Raw genomic sequence first — 17,606 nt, forward strand, 5'->3', positions numbered from 1 at the left:
ATACCTAATAAAATAAATATCCAGCAAATTTCATTGTATCTATTTAAATCCAATCCATATGTTTATTTTTTCTGCAAACAAAATGTTTATTTTTCATACAAATGGAATGCTTGTTCTTAATGCAAATCACATCCTAAAAGGGGAAAAAAGAAGAAAAGAAGAAAAGGAGGAGAATCACGGCGGCAGAAGAAGAATGACGACGAGACAGCAGCAGTGCTGCCCAAGAATCGCGAGGCAGCAACGGCAACGCTTGTGAAACACGAGATAGCCATAGCGGCGCATGGGGAACGTGTGTGATGGCATAATAACTCGCACGGCAGCAGGACTGGTGGTCAAGGTAATGACAGCGTCAAGAGCTCGGCTGCGACGATGATGACCATTGAGGGAGAGAACAACGCCAGTGAGGAGGGCTGGTGGGGTGCAAAATGGCGACACTGAGAGGAGTTGGAAGAGAAACTGGTGCGACGGCGAGAGAGGCGCCGGTGTTCTTCTGCGTCTAAACGGCTGTCTCTGGCGACGGCGTGGGCCGCGGGATATGGTCGTGAACCTACGAGAGACTAGCATAGACATCGAAATTGTAGTGATTGTAGGATTAAAAATAACCATACGTAACGTAAATGTATTTAGATACTAATCCTAATTTTTTAAATTTTAAATTAATTAAAATTTTAAATTTTAAAATTAATTTTACCTTTTTTTTAAACCATTCTTGACGTTATTCACTATATACTTCTCCTAAACTAATATGTGTACAAGGAAGTGATGCATTAAAAGTTTAAAACAATGCACCTCTAAAGAATATAAATGAGTTTATGGATTTGTAGAAATCAAAGCAGTTATCATCCAAATAGATTACTGTAAACTAGTTTCAAACACACACATAGATTACTATGCATTCTAAAATATGCACAGTAGCAATAGTACTATATGGTATGGTATGGGTGAAAGTGAAACGTGTTTGTGTTTGTGTTTGTGTGAGGAATAAGTTACATGACAAAACATGAGATGAAATATTATATATATAAAAAAATATTAGTAATAATTAGCTAATGGGTAATGGGTCTGGGCATATCATATGTATGTTATATATGTGGTTTTCCCAAAAGAAAAAGCGACATCAGAGAGAAAGAGAATACACAAACACAATTACGCAATTGCATTGGGGGGCTCTGAATGAATGAATGAATGAATGAATTGAAGAAGCATCTTGAAAATTGTGATCCCATCTCATCTGTCATCAACACTATTTATTCCTGTGGACCCTTCTTCCCACCACCACTCTTCCCTTCTCCTTTCTCACTAATCTCAAATCCAAATCCTTAATTAACATCTTCATTATTAATAAATCTGACAACCAAAAAATAAAAGTGTGTGTGGCCTCTTTAAGTGCATCATACGTTTGGAGCAGCTCTTGACAAATTACAAAAAGAGAAAAGAAACAGAGCATAATTTTGTCCGAGACAAAAAAGAAGAAAAAAAAAGTAACAAAGAAAAAGTAATATTCATGCAGAATTACTAGAACAAGAGACAACCGAGATAAAAACAAAACTCTCAAAGATGGATATAAAGTAGTCTTAATTAAATGTGGCGTAGAAACTGGAATAAAGGTAAGGATAATAAAAGAATAAAGCGATTGCGATCAATTATTATAAACAAATAAATTAACAAAAAAGAAAAGAGGGAATCCTTTTCCAACTTCCCAGTAGAATGTGTAAATAACAGCTTTACAGAGCAGCCGTGACGTCCTGGTAACCCTTTTTTTTTACCACCATCTTTATAATAAAAATGTTATTGATGCTTATTAATTGTGGTAATATTATTGAAAATTAAAGAAGAACTAAGTAAGCATGTTTATTGTCTTTGTATGTAGCATAGCTAGCTTATAGGTGTGGTTATATTTCTCTCTCACATGTGCTAAATCTGAATGAAATTCAGTTGCTGGTTGTATTCCAAAGGGACATCATTGACATGTTGAGCAAACTATTTCTCGACACAACACCACAAGAAGCAATTGCACACAGCAACAAACAATGATTTAGTTATAGTGTTTTAATTAGTTTTCCCTTACCAGTAATGCTGGCGCGTGAAGAAAGATTCCCACTATCACCCAAAACAACCCTAGCTAATTATATCACCTCTGCTACGTGTACTAGTACTATATATATATACATGTTACTAATTTATTAGCATCTTTAATTTAACACACTGACATAGAATAAAAATATTTGATAATAAAATTAAATAAGACAAATTTTGATTTTTTTGTTTTTTTAATATTATAAAAATATAATCCATCAATTTTTTTTCACACTCAAGGATGAGCACAAATTCACTTCTTTTCAAAATAAATTCTATAAAATTATGTTCATTTAAGTTTTAGTTTAATAAACACCAATTCAAACACACACATAATGGTTATAGACATGTAACTGTACAAAATATAGGGATAGATAGAGAAATAAAGAAAAAAAAAATATGAATATGAGAAGGAGTTGTTAAAAGTATGGATTTGTAAGAAGAGAAATTTGATTTGGTTGTTAATTGAAATAGAGAAATGAAAGAGTGAAAGAGTGTGTGTGTGGTGTCCACTAGTGTCTGACACACTGACTGCTCCCCTCTAAATGGCGTAAACTTGATGGCTGATAGTGCAAGCAAAGCAACCCTTCCTCTTTTCTCTCTCTTTCTCTCTCTCTCTTTCTATAAGCTCTTGCTTTACTGCTTCACTATCAAACCAACCTCCATTTTTCAAATCCTCTTCAACTAGTGTGTATCTCATGCATCATCGCTAGTAGTTCATTCCCATGCCCTAAATTCTCATTCCTCCTCTTTAATTTCCTCTCTTCTTCTTCTTCTGCCTTAGTTAATTAACAAGCTAGCTAATTAGGGCAAAACACTGGATTATTCTACCTCTCTCTTCAGTGGATGTGTTTCTTGGCTTTGCTTTTCAAACATAGATAGTATATAGGGTTTGAAGAACAGAATGGAACTTTCGAGTCAAGAAGGAGATATACCAATCGCAGTAAACACCACCGCCAATTATGGTGGCAATGGCCATGGCGCCCACATCAACATTCACCACACCCAAAACCCTTCCAATGGCTCCTCTATGCACCCGCTCGATAATGGACCCTACAATAGCAAGCAGGAGGAGGAAGAGGAGGAGGAGGTGGTGGTGCCGCTCGTCAGGTACAGAGAGTGCCTCAAGAACCATGCCGCCGCCATGGGAGGAAATGCCACCGACGGTTGTGGCGAGTTCATGCCAAGCGGAGACCACGGCACCATGGAAGCCCTCACCTGCTCCGCCTGCCGCTGCCACAGAAACTTCCACCGAAAGGAAATCCAAGGGGAGCCCTCAGCCCCACCCCCGCCCTTGCTGGAGTACCACCACCACCACTTCAACACCGCCACCAGGCACCTCGCCGCTTCTAGAAAGTTCCTTCACAAGAACATGCACCATCATCATCATCTCGGTTACCCTACTGCTGGCGGCGGTAACATCCTTCCGTCGAGAACGGTGCCCCCGGCGCAGATGATAATGCCCTACAACATAGGCCCCATGCCGTCGTCGGAGCACTCGGACGAGCAGGACGAGCGGGTGAAGAAGAAGCGGTTCAGGACAAAGTTCAGCCAGGAGCAGAAGGAGAAGATGCTGGCTTTTGCTGAGAAGGTTGGTTGGAAGATTCAGAAGCAAGAAGACTCGGTTGTTCAGAACTTCTGCAACGAGATTGGAGTCAAACGCAGAGTCCTCAAGGTTTGGATGCATAACAATAAACACAACCTCGCTAAAAAAAACCTTCTCATCATTCCCCCATCCTCTTCTACTTAATTCTTTCTTAACCCTTCTTCTTCTCCTTCTTCTATTATAATTAACTCTATATTCTACTACTACTACTACTACTACTACTACTACGTCTCTTAAATATTATAATATTTAAAATAACATCCTTAGTTTTTCTGTTATCGTTCTCATCATGTATGTCTAGTTTAGGAATTTAATTTCTTTTACTGTTTCTGGGTGGTGTTTTAATTTGTTTATGTCCTCATCAAAGCCCCTTGTTATTAGGTGATGAAGACATACATGGAGTTAATATTATTAGAGCCTGATGGATGAGATACTGTGTGCGTTTATTAAACAAGATTTATTTATATATACAGGGCCTTTAATTAATTTGCTTATTACTACTTTACATATGTTTCACCTACCTTAGCTTATACTATCTAATGCTACTGTGTTTCTGTTAGTTATTAACTAGATATTTCACAAGTCTTTAATAATAAAGCCATGAACAAATTATTGGATAATGGATAAGTAAGCAGTAATAATTTCGTTATTTAGGTGAAGATTTTCCTCAGGATAAGCTTGCATTGTGATGATAAATATAAACTTTCCCTAGCTAATGTGTACTTGTAGAGTGTATGTAAAAACACTAAATTACACTGACATCTACTAATTAATATTTGATTGTTTTAACATACACAATTATTTGTTGTTTTCATTATTCCTATAATTACTACAAACACAAGGCAGTAGTATATAAAACATTGATATTGAGCAGCTTACATTGCGATAACTAAACCCTATATATATATATACTCTTTAATTCATCTTATTTTTTGATTATCCATTTCTTCGACTGGTATGAGCGAGCCTCTTCCAAGAGTGTGACGAGATAGACAGTAATAAGTACATCAGACACAAGTTTATTTATTTATTTATTAGTAGTACTATGTATATCAGTAGTAGTACATATGTGGAAGACTTTTATCAAAAATTAATAATAATAATTTTGTACGTGGAACGCTTTTTTCTTTCAACATAAGTCCAAACTCAAAAACACTACAAATATTTTTAATATAGGAATAGAGATGATATTTTATTTGAATATTGGTATTTGAAGTAGTGTATTATATTATTGTAGAAATTATTCAATACTTCACCTGCAGAATGTTGCCACGTGGACAACACGTCCCCACGTGTTGATTCCATGCCTATGAAATTCACTCACTCAAACTCAAATGTCTTACATGACAGTAATACAAGAATAAAATCGATAATATGGAGAATAAATACAATTTCTAAAAACACAAAACTAACTGTGGATGTATCAATACATGTATTTATCATCTTTAATTTTATAAAAAATATTTCATTTAAATTGTAAGAAAAATGATAAATAAATGTATTAATGTATTCACGGTTGATTTTGTGCCTCTAGAGTTTGTATTTATTTTCCAAATTATCGACTTTGTTCTTGTACTACACGTAGGATATTTCGTTAATTATTTAACTTTAACCTTACGTGACAAAATTACATTAAACCTAAATGAAACTCTTTTGAATTAAAATCAAAATAGAATTACATCCAAACGTAAAACACCTATTTAATACTTTATCCTTCCTAAAAAAAATGCTTTCGATCACAATTTAATAATGTATATTAAAACTTTCATTCCATAGGTACATATCCTTGTTCAAAGAAAAAAACATTTTATCTTTGAAAAAATAATTAATTATTATATCCTTGTTAAGAAAACTAACTAATTATTTTATGAGTTAGTAATGATTGTGAAGTGATGATATAAATTTCGTCTGCCATGCATCAGACTTTAGTTATGAATAATGATGTAAATGATGGACATGCAAGCATGCATTGCTTTGAAAAGGGAGAAGAGTGAAAAATACGAATGGTAATACTTGCAACGAAAAACTAATCAAGAAAAAAACAAAGGGTGAAAGGAACAAAGCTGCACCCTTTAATTTGTATCATCGGGATGCACATTCTTCCATGCAGAATGTTCTTTGGTTCAAGGGAAAGCAACACAGTTACACAGAAAGATGTTGAAACTATAGAAAAGTAACTTAAAGCAACAATACAAATTAAAATTTCATCTACACAGCCACAAAGGGCAACATTTCTGCATAATAATGCACTTTACTGTACTCCACAAATGCACTTTACGCGTGCTTCATTCTGCCTAAAAATTGCACTTGAGACTTGAGATCCATGATACTTAAATTTAACCTACTCTAGTACTCTTTTTAATCTTGATTTGATATCGTGCCTTTATATTAAGGTAAAAACGTGAAGTTGATATCTGAGAGCCGTTAGATGAAAATTTAGTCAACTCAGTCAAATCATTTAACAGTTTTCAGGTATCAACTTCACGTGAAATCGACTCCACCTAAATTTCTACCTTATATTAATATAAAATGAATTTAATTTTGATATGTGCAAACATACATATTCTTTTAGACGTAATAATTAAATGAATGTACCAAAACTAAATTCATATAAAACATAATAAAGTAAGAATTTTGAGTAAGTATGTAACTACTCACATAAAATACATAAAGATAATGATTATTAAAGAAATTTTTATAGAAAGATAACAGTTAAAAAAAATTAAATAATTTAATATATTTTATTTAATATATTTTATTTAATTATTTGATATAATATATATTTTTATTTCAAGTGATTATTTTCACATGAAGTTTACTTTAACCATCTTCACGCGTGAGGAATTACCTTTTAAATAATCAACTTAATTATACAAAATAAACGACACAAAGGTTTAATACAAATTTGAATTCATAAAGAAACATGACTGCTGAGAAGGGCACCGATTAAGATGGCAAAATATTGTAGTGTGTTGTCAGTTTTATAAACAGTAATGTAACATGTTTAGTTATTTTTGTCTCTCTTTGATTTAAGCAATAATGCACGAATGAAATAACTGCCAGGCGATGCAATGCAACGGTCTTTTTATGGACTGAAACGACTGATAAGTATCACAAATTGAAATATAAAAAATTTTAAATAGTTTATTTAATAAATATATAATAAATATATTAAAAATTTAAATTTTATATTTTTTATAATGACTTTTTAACTAATAATTTTATCATGTATCTTAAAGATACATCTTAACTAAACTTTTTAGATAATGCTACAGAAAGAAAATTTAGTATTGCAAAAACAGTTATGATTCATTAATTTTAACAGTTGAACTTAATTTTATATATATTGTAATAAAAGATAATGACTAAAATTATTAAAAACAAAATTTGAAAAATTTTCAAAAAATATATTGATCATATATAGTTTCTTTTTAAAAAAAAAAAACTAAAACATCATTAGAATTTATTATTTTTGTTTATTAATTAAATATAATTAAATATTTAAAGTATAAATTACAATATATTATTAAATTATTAAATTAAAAAAACTAAAAAAAATAATAAAAAATAATAAATTTTAATTACCTCTGTCCTTTCTCAAATCCATCATAGTTAAATGCAGTCAATGATGTTTGAAGCTACAACCACCATATGTGATGGTACGTAGATTAGTGCTACTATTCACCCCCCCCCCCCCCCCCCTACTACTACTACTGTTACTACTATACTATACTATACGGTAATAATACGGAGTAGTAGAAAAGAAGAGGGGTTGAAAATTGAAATGGCTATGCACGACACATTAAAGAGGGGGATAAATTGTAATAAATATGGAAACATGGAGTTCACAGCCATATTTAATATGGCGCCATTGCTGACAGTGAAGTGACGTACATATTAAAAAGACAAATTTGTGTTCGTAAGCAGCCTCACTAGTCACTGCCTGCACGGTAAGTAAAAGTAAAACGACAACAACAAATTCAAGTAAGTATGCCACCGCTTACAACGTAACAATAATCTCTGCTATTCACTCTCCTCCACACCACGCACACCCTTCTACATTTACAATTAGGGCGATCATAGCCTAAGATATAGACCTCCCACCTATAATTAAATTGGTCGGTCATAATTTACGCCACACCCATTTCCTTTGATTTTTTGTTCGCTATCACGTGACTAATGTATTGCTAATTAATTTATATTCCCAGGTTACCCGTTTGCTTTGATTAATTCAACAATTTCCATTATTAACTACCGGAAAAGTAAGAAGGCACATCCATACAATACCTATGTTATGTATATCTAGATAGCCAATAAAAATTGTGAGCAACGCGAACATCAAGCCGCAGATTTGGTCTAATAAGATAAAAAGACAATCTATCACTAATTATTTCATCTCACTAAAATCCTAATTTTTACTTTTTAATTTTTAACTATCTCTCTTCTTATCTTATTGATCATCGCACACCCACACTCTCAAAACTTCTCGTTGGCAGCACTCCATTCTTCATCAGCGACGGTGGTCGGCGTTATTCTCTCCCTCACAGCAAGAATCAGAGGCATTTTACTGTAACACTCAATTACACAAATTTTTACATTTAAATCGTAAAATAGAGGTAGTATGGTATTACGATATCTAAAATAATATATATATATATATATATATAGTTGAAAAGAATCTATAACAAAGAGTCTTGAAAAGAAAGTTTAAATAAAAGTCGTAAAATGAAAAGTGCAACACTCACGCAAACGAAAATCAACTTCGAGAAAAGGATAAAGAATGAAAACATAGAGAGTAGAAGATTAAAGGTATAAAATATCAAACTTCAAGCTCAACTTGCGAAGTTAAGATCGACCGAAAAATATACATACATATATACATATATACATAGCAAAATAACAAAATATAGCCTCCTCAACTTCGCTTGCATTAGAAATCTTCAGACCCTTAGTAAGGTGTCTCCCGACCTGCATCTGAAAAGTGACAACATATGTATGGGATGAGAATCGGGGGTTCTCAGCATGGTAATAGTGCCTATATACATAATATATAAAGTCCCCGAAAAAGTCAGAGGCGATCCTAGAACTCTGACACTCAAATATAAAGTTTAGAGTTAGGTTTAAAACCATAATACAAGGTGAGCTATCTAAGATTCCTAAATCTAACTTAATTCTACTTATTCCCTCAGCTTCTCGCCTTCCTCTAATCTTCCAAAATTCTGGTGCACAGACAAGCAATATAGACAAAGTAAACACAAGTAGGATACATATACAGCAGGCAGCAAATATAGCAGGTAATATAATAATCATATAGGCAAGCCCAATTAATGCGCAATCAAATAAAACACACATACATATGATGTATGCCTGTCCTATAGCTGATGAGTCTCATCTGTCGGTTATATAGCCAATCCGACATGTCCAATAGCTAATCCGGGTATCGTCCTCTTGAAAACTGGTGAGCAGTACAGTACCACGATCCTCACCTGGTGAGTGGTAAACCACCATGATCCCTACAGACGTTTTCAATTGGAAAATAGCACACACATGGACAGTAAATAACCATAATCTCCACAAAATAATTTTCTTTAAAATCTGGTGGGAAGTAAATAACCACGATTCTCACAAAACAATTTCAAATCAAATTTATTCTCATCATCACATAGTACTTTACTTCATTTAAAATTATTCATTGTCATTATCATCGTTAAATTATCTACCATTTTATCTCAAATTCATTCAACATTGTCATCATTCATATATTTCCGATATTTCCGCACTTCTCATCATAAGTCAACACTCCAAAATCTTCCTTCACTTTCAAATTACCTCTCTCTCTAGGTTCAACTCCCTCACTATGATGAAAACTAAGTTTTAGGGTCTTAGAAAGTAAAAATAGAAGTTCAAAAATTTGAAATTATGTTTAAATCACAAAACATAATATTGCTGAAAAACAGGATTCCGCGTACGCATGACATGTCGCGCGTACGCAGGGGTGTCATTTTTCTCACTTGCGTACACGACCTCTATCCGCATACGCAAGTCCCCCTGGACAGAATTGATTGCTCGCGTCGCGTGTGCACTCGCGTACGCATGCCCCTTAAATTGGTAAAAAAGCTGTTAATGCTGTAGAGTCTACTTTTACACACCAAACTTCTAATGAGCATAATTTTTTTTGTAAAATATTATTTTTGGTCCGTTCTTCGAATGGCGTAGACTTCACGAATCCAATTTTCATATAAAATAAGTTTGAGAGAAATCAAGAGTCTAGAAGCCAAGTTATGACTCAACGAAATTAGGCCAAAAATAAAATTTTCATTCAAAATTTCAAACCTCATAATTTTACAAGTTTTGATCTTCAACTCCAAGTTCCTCAACCCAAAACAACACCAAATTCTATCCACAATCACACCATACTCTTTTCATCCCTTTCTGAACATATAAATATCCAATTCTATGAATGGCAGAACAATAACTTCATAATCAACATTTATGCATAATTCAACAATATATCACTATTATCCCTCATCATCAACCATCAACCTCATCAATAATTAATAATCCATCACATTATCATAATTATCTCATCATGTACGTCAAGAATTACTAACTCATAACAAGTCCAATTTATCCTACAATCAACTAGTCTAAGTTTTGACAAGACATTATATATTATCTACGAGAAACCAAAACCATACATTGGCCGATTCTTCACTAAGCTCGGAACACCAAAATCTTCTCCACCACAAGCTCAAATTCCTCCAATTCTCAATTCAATAAGCTCAAACCCACATCACTTACCCAACTTCACCAACTTAACTTCAACCAATTACCAATTTCAATCTAATATCATATATTATTATTATAATCAATATAAAGTTCACTAAATTAAAAATTCAACAAGAAATAGGAGTTCTTTACCTTATCCACAGCTCAAATGAACAAGGCCCAACAATTTCTGCTAGCTAATTCAATCCTAAAATATCAAAATCATAAAATCTTCAATTCCAAACCCCATATATATTCGAAACTAAAGAGAGGAGATACCAAGTGTGTACAGATATTTTCTTACCACAATGTTTAATGAATTTTATAGAGAATTCTGAGAAAGCTCATTAATCAAAACTCCGGATTGAAAGTTGTGGAAGAAAGAAGATTGAGAAGGAGTTTAGGGTTCTTGATTGCACCCATTCTCCAAATTTTCAGCGCACTTTACTTGAAATTGGATGAAGGTGGCTGAAATGTTTGCTTTATATAATGGGCCTTGGACTCGGTTTTGATTCGGTCCAATCGGTTTGGTTCGTTTGACTCAATTTTGGACTAAAATCTTTGAAATTAGTGTTAAAATTTATATTTTAATTTTTTTCTACTTCATTAAACTATAAACTTTAATTTTCTAATTTTATTGATTAATAATTAATTCATTAATTAATTATTTACTAATTACCCGGAATTTACACCCACCTTCTCACCCAACCAACCATCCCCCCACCAACAAGAACAACTATTCGTTATGGATGTAAAATGAACATCCGCAAGCAAATAAAACCTCCAATATCACCGGATATCATCATCGACCCCTAGCTTCTCAGCGTCGGTGCTGCTTCTGTAACCAGCCCCTGCACAGGCGTCACTTTCTCCCTAGCCGAACATCATTGTCGCCGTCGAGGTCGTGGGTGTCGTCGCTGCTTCGCCAACCATCCCCCACCAACAAGAACACTCATCCCTTTTGTATGTAAAATGAACAACCGTATGATAAGATTGCTATTTGAAAGTGTAGAATTGTCACTGCTTAATGTGAATGGGGGATTAAAAATTCCCCCACCCATAGAGGACTTCATCCATGACTATGTGAGGGGAAGGCATGGGTTGCTATTCACGCCTGCGTCTGCACAGTCTGTGAAAGGACAGCGGCGCGCGGTCAGCCTCGGCGGTATCGGCATGGGGTGCGAGGGCATCGGCACGGACTGTGGGGGAACAGCAGCACGAGGTGAGGCTGCGGCGGCGTGCACAAGCTGTAATGTTTTGACTGCATCTAAATGTCTTTAGGGGGAACGGTGGCGTTATGATGCGTCGGAACGGCTGTCTCCGGCACCGACAACGAGTTTTGGACATGGACCAAAGATCGACGATGGTAAATTTTAGTTGTGAATCGGAGATTGAGATTATGGTAAAATTGAAAATAACTGTACCTAGTGTGAATGTGTTTAATTATTAATCCTAATTTTTTAAATTTTAAAATATAAAATTAAATAATTAATTAAGAATCTGATTTTTAATTTTTAATTTATCTTTCTTTCTAAATTCATTGTTCACAATCATTATTGTTTCCTGTACTTTCTCTACATTAATGGTTATCTCTATTAAAAATTTTGTCTAATAATTGGAGCAATTTTATATATATTTTTCTGACATAATTAATGATAATTAAAATACACTACACTCAGCTCTTAAAATTTTTGGATATCTCATGGTATTTTTTAATTCGATTGGCTAAATACTAATTTATAGCAAATTTAAACTCCATTTGGCCTAATTTATGGTAAATTTAAACTCTATTTAAAAATTTACCTAGACTAATGAATTGTTGTATGTGCAAGACTCCTTTAAAAATGTTATTAGGAAAGTTTTCACTTTCTCTTCCAAAGCTAGAAAAGTGCCCGGATTAATTCTATTGGTTGATTGTTGCCTCTTGAAAGTGGAACAAGCTTGCGCTCAGCTTAAATCAAACACCGCACATTTAGATGTACAAGAATCCAACAAATAGATTGAATTCATATTCTTATGATTTCTACAAGTATAACTAATTTTTTGAACTGGTGAAACAAACGGCTGCAAAATTGAAACTAAAACTTACACGAGTAATTCCCCATTAAGGAAAAGAATAGAGACCAAGAAAAGGAAAACAGAAACAATACGAGTGGGGAGAAAAGCGCTAAAAGAACATTTGTATATGCAACAACACGTGGTCATGCTAACAACTCATTCCTATAAACTAATTAAATCCAATCACTAAAACCATCAACCATCAGGATTCAGGAGAGTTTACTTGGCTTCTTTGAGGATAAAAGATCCCATAATTCCACTTAAGGCATTGCAAGTCATCTTTGCATGCTGGTAATTTGTAAAGCTTTTAGTTGCTCAACTCAATATTCACATCCATAGAAGCCCCAATAACTTATAACACACCCTTGCTCAGAACGAGTATATCATCTATCATCAAGTTGACACAACCTAGCTCGACCTGGATTTAAAAGAGATTCTGACATCGTCCAACCCTGCAACCAAAATAGATCATATGTGCTTGGAAATTTTCAATGATTTCATACATATGTGCAGTGACACAATTTTATTAATTTGTTTGCTATAGCCTTTAGTTTCATTGACTGCGATGGAAACAGAAAGCCATTTGCATTCCACAAACTTAGGATCTCAAGCAATAATTTCAATCAGCGCTAAAATATTCAAAGCCAGGCTCCAAAAATACTGCAGTTGTAAGCATGACCTGATGCAAAACCAAAACCAACAGACAGATATATTGCCTCGATTTTTACCTGCTCATTAGCCTTATTCTTGAAAAGCCCATAAGTATTTGTCACAATCTTGCAAGAATCAGCAATACAAGAAGCAAGGTCTGAAACTCTCTGCATCGCGTTTGAGTTAATATTCTCCCTCTGATTCTGAGATGAGACCTTACTTTCATTAGATGAATTTACGAAATTCAAAAGCACATGAGCCTGCACACAACATTATTTAAATTTTGAGTACTTTTCAAATTATGAATTCCAAAGCTATTCCAAAAAAAATTGATACAAAGACATGTATCTCACGTGGAATGCTGCTTTTAGAATGTCATCCGACTTCGCCTGATCCTTGAGTACAGCATAAACCTTACATTTTGAGGGGTTGTATGTCACAATGTACTTTTCCTTCTGTTACCATTTAGGAGAACATAAGAATTATATTACAAAATCACAGTAGACAAATTTAAGAAACAGCTGAACAATGTTATGCTCTCATAAAGGACATACATCAAACAGGGGCTCGATAGCAACATATGCACTAGGATCTTGGAATGCATCCTTGACTCTTGATCCTAAAACAATTGAAAAGAAAACATCAGCTTGACATTTTCAGAACAAAATGGCTGCAGAAAGCAAGTTAACATTTTTCAGTCCATTGATATACCGAGGACAACAGGCCTATCTTTCCATGGGAAACTGAATATGTTCTCATTCATATTGCCCTCGCACAAAGTGGGAACTCGTCCTGCAGGGAAACTTTTTAGTTAAAACATAATCAATCACAAGATGGAACAGTGTCTTAGATGTCACTTGTATGTGCAAATATGAAAATGACTATGCAAGAAAGGGTACAGCTTGATGAAATGTGTTACCTGTTTTGATGAAAGAGTCGACTGCCACACTGAATCTTGCACAGTTAAGTGTGTGCAAAACCACAGATTTTACCTATTAATGCAATAACCATTAGTGACACAATCGTCACACAGGATGTTCATCTAGATGAGAATCAATAATAGAAATGAAAAAATCAAACCTCTCTATAAGAGCTAAGGATGTATCCACACGAAAGGAGAGAAAAAGTGGTCACAAGTGATGGATTCCTTTTGGCAATCCATATGCTTAAACCAGTTCCCAACTGCAAAATTGGCAAAGAAATGTTCCAGCAATTGATTTCAACAACAGGAACAAAAGACATCAAGGGACAAGATTACTAACATTAACATGGTCAAGACTAAAGATATCACATTAGGATATATTAATGACATAAGAATGATAACATTCTGGAAGTACAAAGATATAATGTCAAAACATTTTAGTGACACATAAGTGAAGCAACAGCACACGGAGAGCATAAAGCTTAAAGATCAAACCATTTCACCATATCATTGATATTGGGAGCTACCATAGGATGCTAATTTTGTGTAACTTCATATTTCCAAACCCCAGGGCTACTTAAGTAATTTCCATATATTTGGTCATAAGCTATACATGAGTGAGGTTTTCTGTTTAGCTGGGTCTCAGTAAGTCTAATTTTGACATCCAATTTTTCTTAAGTGATTTAGTAACAATATTTAGAATCCTCAAGTCCTGCAAGTTTAGTACTTCCAATCATTGTTGAATAGCAAAATAACTAATAAATATTCTGATGCAATTGTTTCTTGAACGGAGAAAATTTTGATTTTAAACAGCAAAATTCTTTGCCTTGGTAATGTGATGCAAATATACCCTAGATCAGACTCGTCTTCTTCCTTTCATTGTTTCCTTTGGCAGACAACTTAATAAATTCATCATTCTTCCACATTTGGAATTTTTCCTAGAATACACTCTAAATTTCAGACACGGTTAGAGCGATTAATAAGGATCAACTTGACTCCTCATAGCCCCACTTCTTGGCTACAAATCACCTTTACCTTGAGACTACCACCAATTTGTTCTCCTGCCATCATACATCAAGTAGGAAAAACTCACCAGCTTGATTTTTTTACTAATTTTGTTTTTCCCTTTATTACACAGTTATTCACATAAAAATAATTTCTTGTATTCAAAGCATATCATGTTAAATACATGCGCAAACAGGTATGCATACATTCATCTAGCTGATTGAATAGATTAGCAAAGAAAAGAATCAACCAGGTTCACTAAGTTCCTGAGTTACTCTCCAGCTAACACTGACCTAGATGCACGGAGAAGTGGAAATGTAGCAAACAATTCGCCACAAAAATTATATCATTCAGCCCTTATAATAATGTCGGTTTAAGATCATAAATATACCAGGTCTGCAATATTGCCGACACATTCCCCTTTAGCAGTGACATCTCCTATGTTTTCTCCTTTAGCAAAGGCTTTGTAAATTGGCGTCCGAGTTGATGTCGACGTCACAGCAGCAACATTCTGAGAGCAGAAAGCAGAAGCACATAAGCCTGCTGAACCAACACTAAATTGAATCACCCACAACAAAAAGAAATCAAACCTTTGCTACATTAGCAGCACAAGCCAAAGGAAGAAATAGATGTGGCACTGCAGCAGTCGCCAGTTCCACTCCAGCACCCAATTCCATTAAAAGATCACCTGCAAACCGCAGCTGTAACACAATAACTTTCAGAAAGCAGATTGTATGATGCCTGCAGTTATATTATCGAACTGTCCAGAAACAGCTAGTAATTTTGCACCTGTTTCAGATCATAATCGAATTTCTTTCCTTGCCGAGCAAAAAGCATCTTTCCAACACGACCAGCGCCATCCTACACAAAAACCCAATAGCACATTAATGTGAAAAACACTGTACGACAATCCAAATGATGTTCAAGCTTTGAGCTGTTTTCAAGAACTTATGTCACAAATAGCTCTATCAGTACATCTTCATGGAAGAACTATTGAGCAGAAAGGACCATCCCATCCGGCCATCCGAATTGTTGGTTAAAGTATAAGTCTATAATCGGTTACCTTGAGAATCCAATTGATAGCTACAGCCCCAGGAGTAGCTCTATTTCTGGAAACTCCAACAGAACTCAAAAGCGTTTGAGTTGTGAAAACTCCCATTGCTCCACCAAAGAAGTGCTATGAGAAATCGAAAGAACATGTTACTACAGGCTCATTCACAATGTCAGAGTGAGTTTTCAGAGAAAGCAATAAAAAAGAGAGTACCTTGAGAGCTCTCCAGGTCATGTAAGGAACATAAGAAGGAGTAACACTGTCGGGGAACCCTTCCGGAACAACATACGATCTAACGAATGACATCAATCCCTGCAATCGAAAAACGAACTACAAATTAGTTAGTTGTCGCAAATGGAGCAGAAGAATATAAAGAGAGAGAGAGAGAGAGATGACATCTAGAGGAGCTTGAGGAGAGTGCAAAGTGAGAGCGCGAAATGAATTCTTCTTGAATCCACCTCCGGCGTCAGCGTCGGCGACATAGTTCCATCTGCGGCCATCGATCTCCTCGCAGCAGATGAATCTGACGGTGGATTGTTGAGAGGCGGGAAGGGTGAGGGCGGGCGGGGTGTCGAGGAGGGGGGAGGAGGAAGCCAAATTGGCGCTGATGCGGAGGGTCTCCCGCACCAGTATGTCCGGCGAGGATGCCGCAATGGTAGCGGTGGTGGAGTTTGCCGACTGCTTGACGTTGAGGTTTATGGGAGCCATGTCGTTCCCAAAATTGAGAATTGAAATAAAAATAGAAATGCAATGCTACTACTGCTACGCAGTATGTAGCAGTGAAGGGAACGAGAGAGAGATCATAGATTTGATCGAAAGAGTCTAATGAGAATTGGAATTGGAATTGAAAAGAAGAGGAAATGGAATGGAATGGTGGAGAATATGAGGCGCGGCACAGGTGGCTTTCATTAATCAACGGACCTACTGAGGCTGCTTGTCACAAGTCACACAACTCACAGGCCACAGCTCCAAAATGCACCCTTCCCATACGACGTCGTTTCTCTCCATACACTTGGCTGCACTCTGCTTTCTCCGTCCCACGTGCTTCCTCTTTTTCTTTCCTGGACCCTTTCACACGAAACACCAAACACCCCCTCCCCCCTTCTTTTATTCTCTTTTTCACTTTTTTCTTCATACTTTGTGCATCTCTCTTTTTTGTTCCCACCTCCTAAACTATTTTTAAAAAATATTCTGTTGATTCTAATTTTTTTAATATTAGTAATAATTTAATTAAAAAATATAAAAAAATTATTATAAATTTAATAAAATTATAAAAATAATAGAATAATTAAACATTTAAAATATAATATTATGTAATTAAGTGTATCTATTTATTGATGATTTGATGAGTGAGTATTAAATTAGACATATAATTAGAATAAAAAATTATTTTCTAAAGAATATATATGTTTAAAAAAATTTTTAAAAAATTTAATGAGAGATGTAATTAAAGAGAGAATGGATGCACT

General features: G+C 34.9%; 2 protein-coding genes across 3 annotated transcripts; one reads left to right on the forward strand and one right to left on the reverse strand.

The window, feature by feature from the left end:
- Positions 1–2,621: 2,621 nt before the first annotated feature.
- Positions 2,622–4,475, forward strand: LOC130944200 (zinc-finger homeodomain protein 4). Of its 2 annotated transcripts, XM_057872407.1 has the most exons (2): positions 2,622–3,751; positions 4,064–4,475. In XM_057872407.1, the coding sequence occupies exons 1-2, from the start codon at positions 2,981–2,983 to the stop codon at positions 4,109–4,111; spliced, it is 819 nt and encodes a 272-aa protein (XP_057728390.1). In that variant the 5' UTR covers positions 2,622–2,980; the 3' UTR covers positions 4,112–4,475. The 2 variants fall into 2 exon arrangements, with proteins under 2 accessions (XP_057728390.1, XP_057728380.1); XM_057872397.1 differs by having other exon boundaries at positions 2,622–4,153.
- Positions 4,476–12,580: 8,105 nt separating this feature from the next.
- LOC130970088 (protein root UVB sensitive 6) lies at positions 12,581–17,046 on the reverse strand. The gene is made up of 13 exons (XM_057896100.1): positions 16,534–17,046; positions 16,351–16,449; positions 16,150–16,263; positions 15,876–15,947; positions 15,677–15,787; positions 15,478–15,597; positions 14,240–14,341; positions 14,079–14,151; positions 13,871–13,951; positions 13,714–13,778; positions 13,513–13,614; positions 13,237–13,419; positions 12,581–12,960 (listed from the first exon to the last, which is right to left on the reverse strand). The coding sequence occupies exons 1-13, from the start codon at positions 16,843–16,845 to the stop codon at positions 12,892–12,894; spliced, it is 1,503 nt and encodes a 500-aa protein (XP_057752083.1). The 5' UTR covers positions 16,846–17,046; the 3' UTR covers positions 12,581–12,891.
- Between the last annotated feature and the right edge of the window lie 560 nt (positions 17,047–17,606).

The sequence above is a fragment of the Arachis stenosperma genome, chromosome 1 (assembly GCF_014773155.1).
Source record: "Arachis stenosperma cultivar V10309 chromosome 1, arast.V10309.gnm1.PFL2, whole genome shotgun sequence".
In the NCBI taxonomy this organism is placed as follows: domain Eukaryota; kingdom Viridiplantae; phylum Streptophyta; class Magnoliopsida; order Fabales; family Fabaceae; genus Arachis; species Arachis stenosperma.

Bases quoted from the DNA above. Each gene is read 5' to 3' on its own strand.
- LOC130944200 (XM_057872397.1), top strand. From the start codon at position 2,981: ATGGAACTTTCGAGTCAAGAAGGAGATATACCAATCGCAGTAAACACC.
- LOC130970088 (XM_057896100.1), bottom strand. From the start codon at position 16,845: ATGGCTCCCATAAACCTCAACGTCAAGCAGTCGGCAAACTCCACCACC. The intron at 14,152-14,239 runs GTTTGATTTTTT...TTGCATTAATAG, and splicing joins TCCTTAGCTCTTATAGAGAG to GTAAAATCTGTGGTTTTGCA. The intron at 13,952-14,078 runs GTAACACATTTC...GTTTCCCTGCAG, and splicing joins CGACTCTTTCATCAAAACAG to GACGAGTTCCCACTTTGTGC.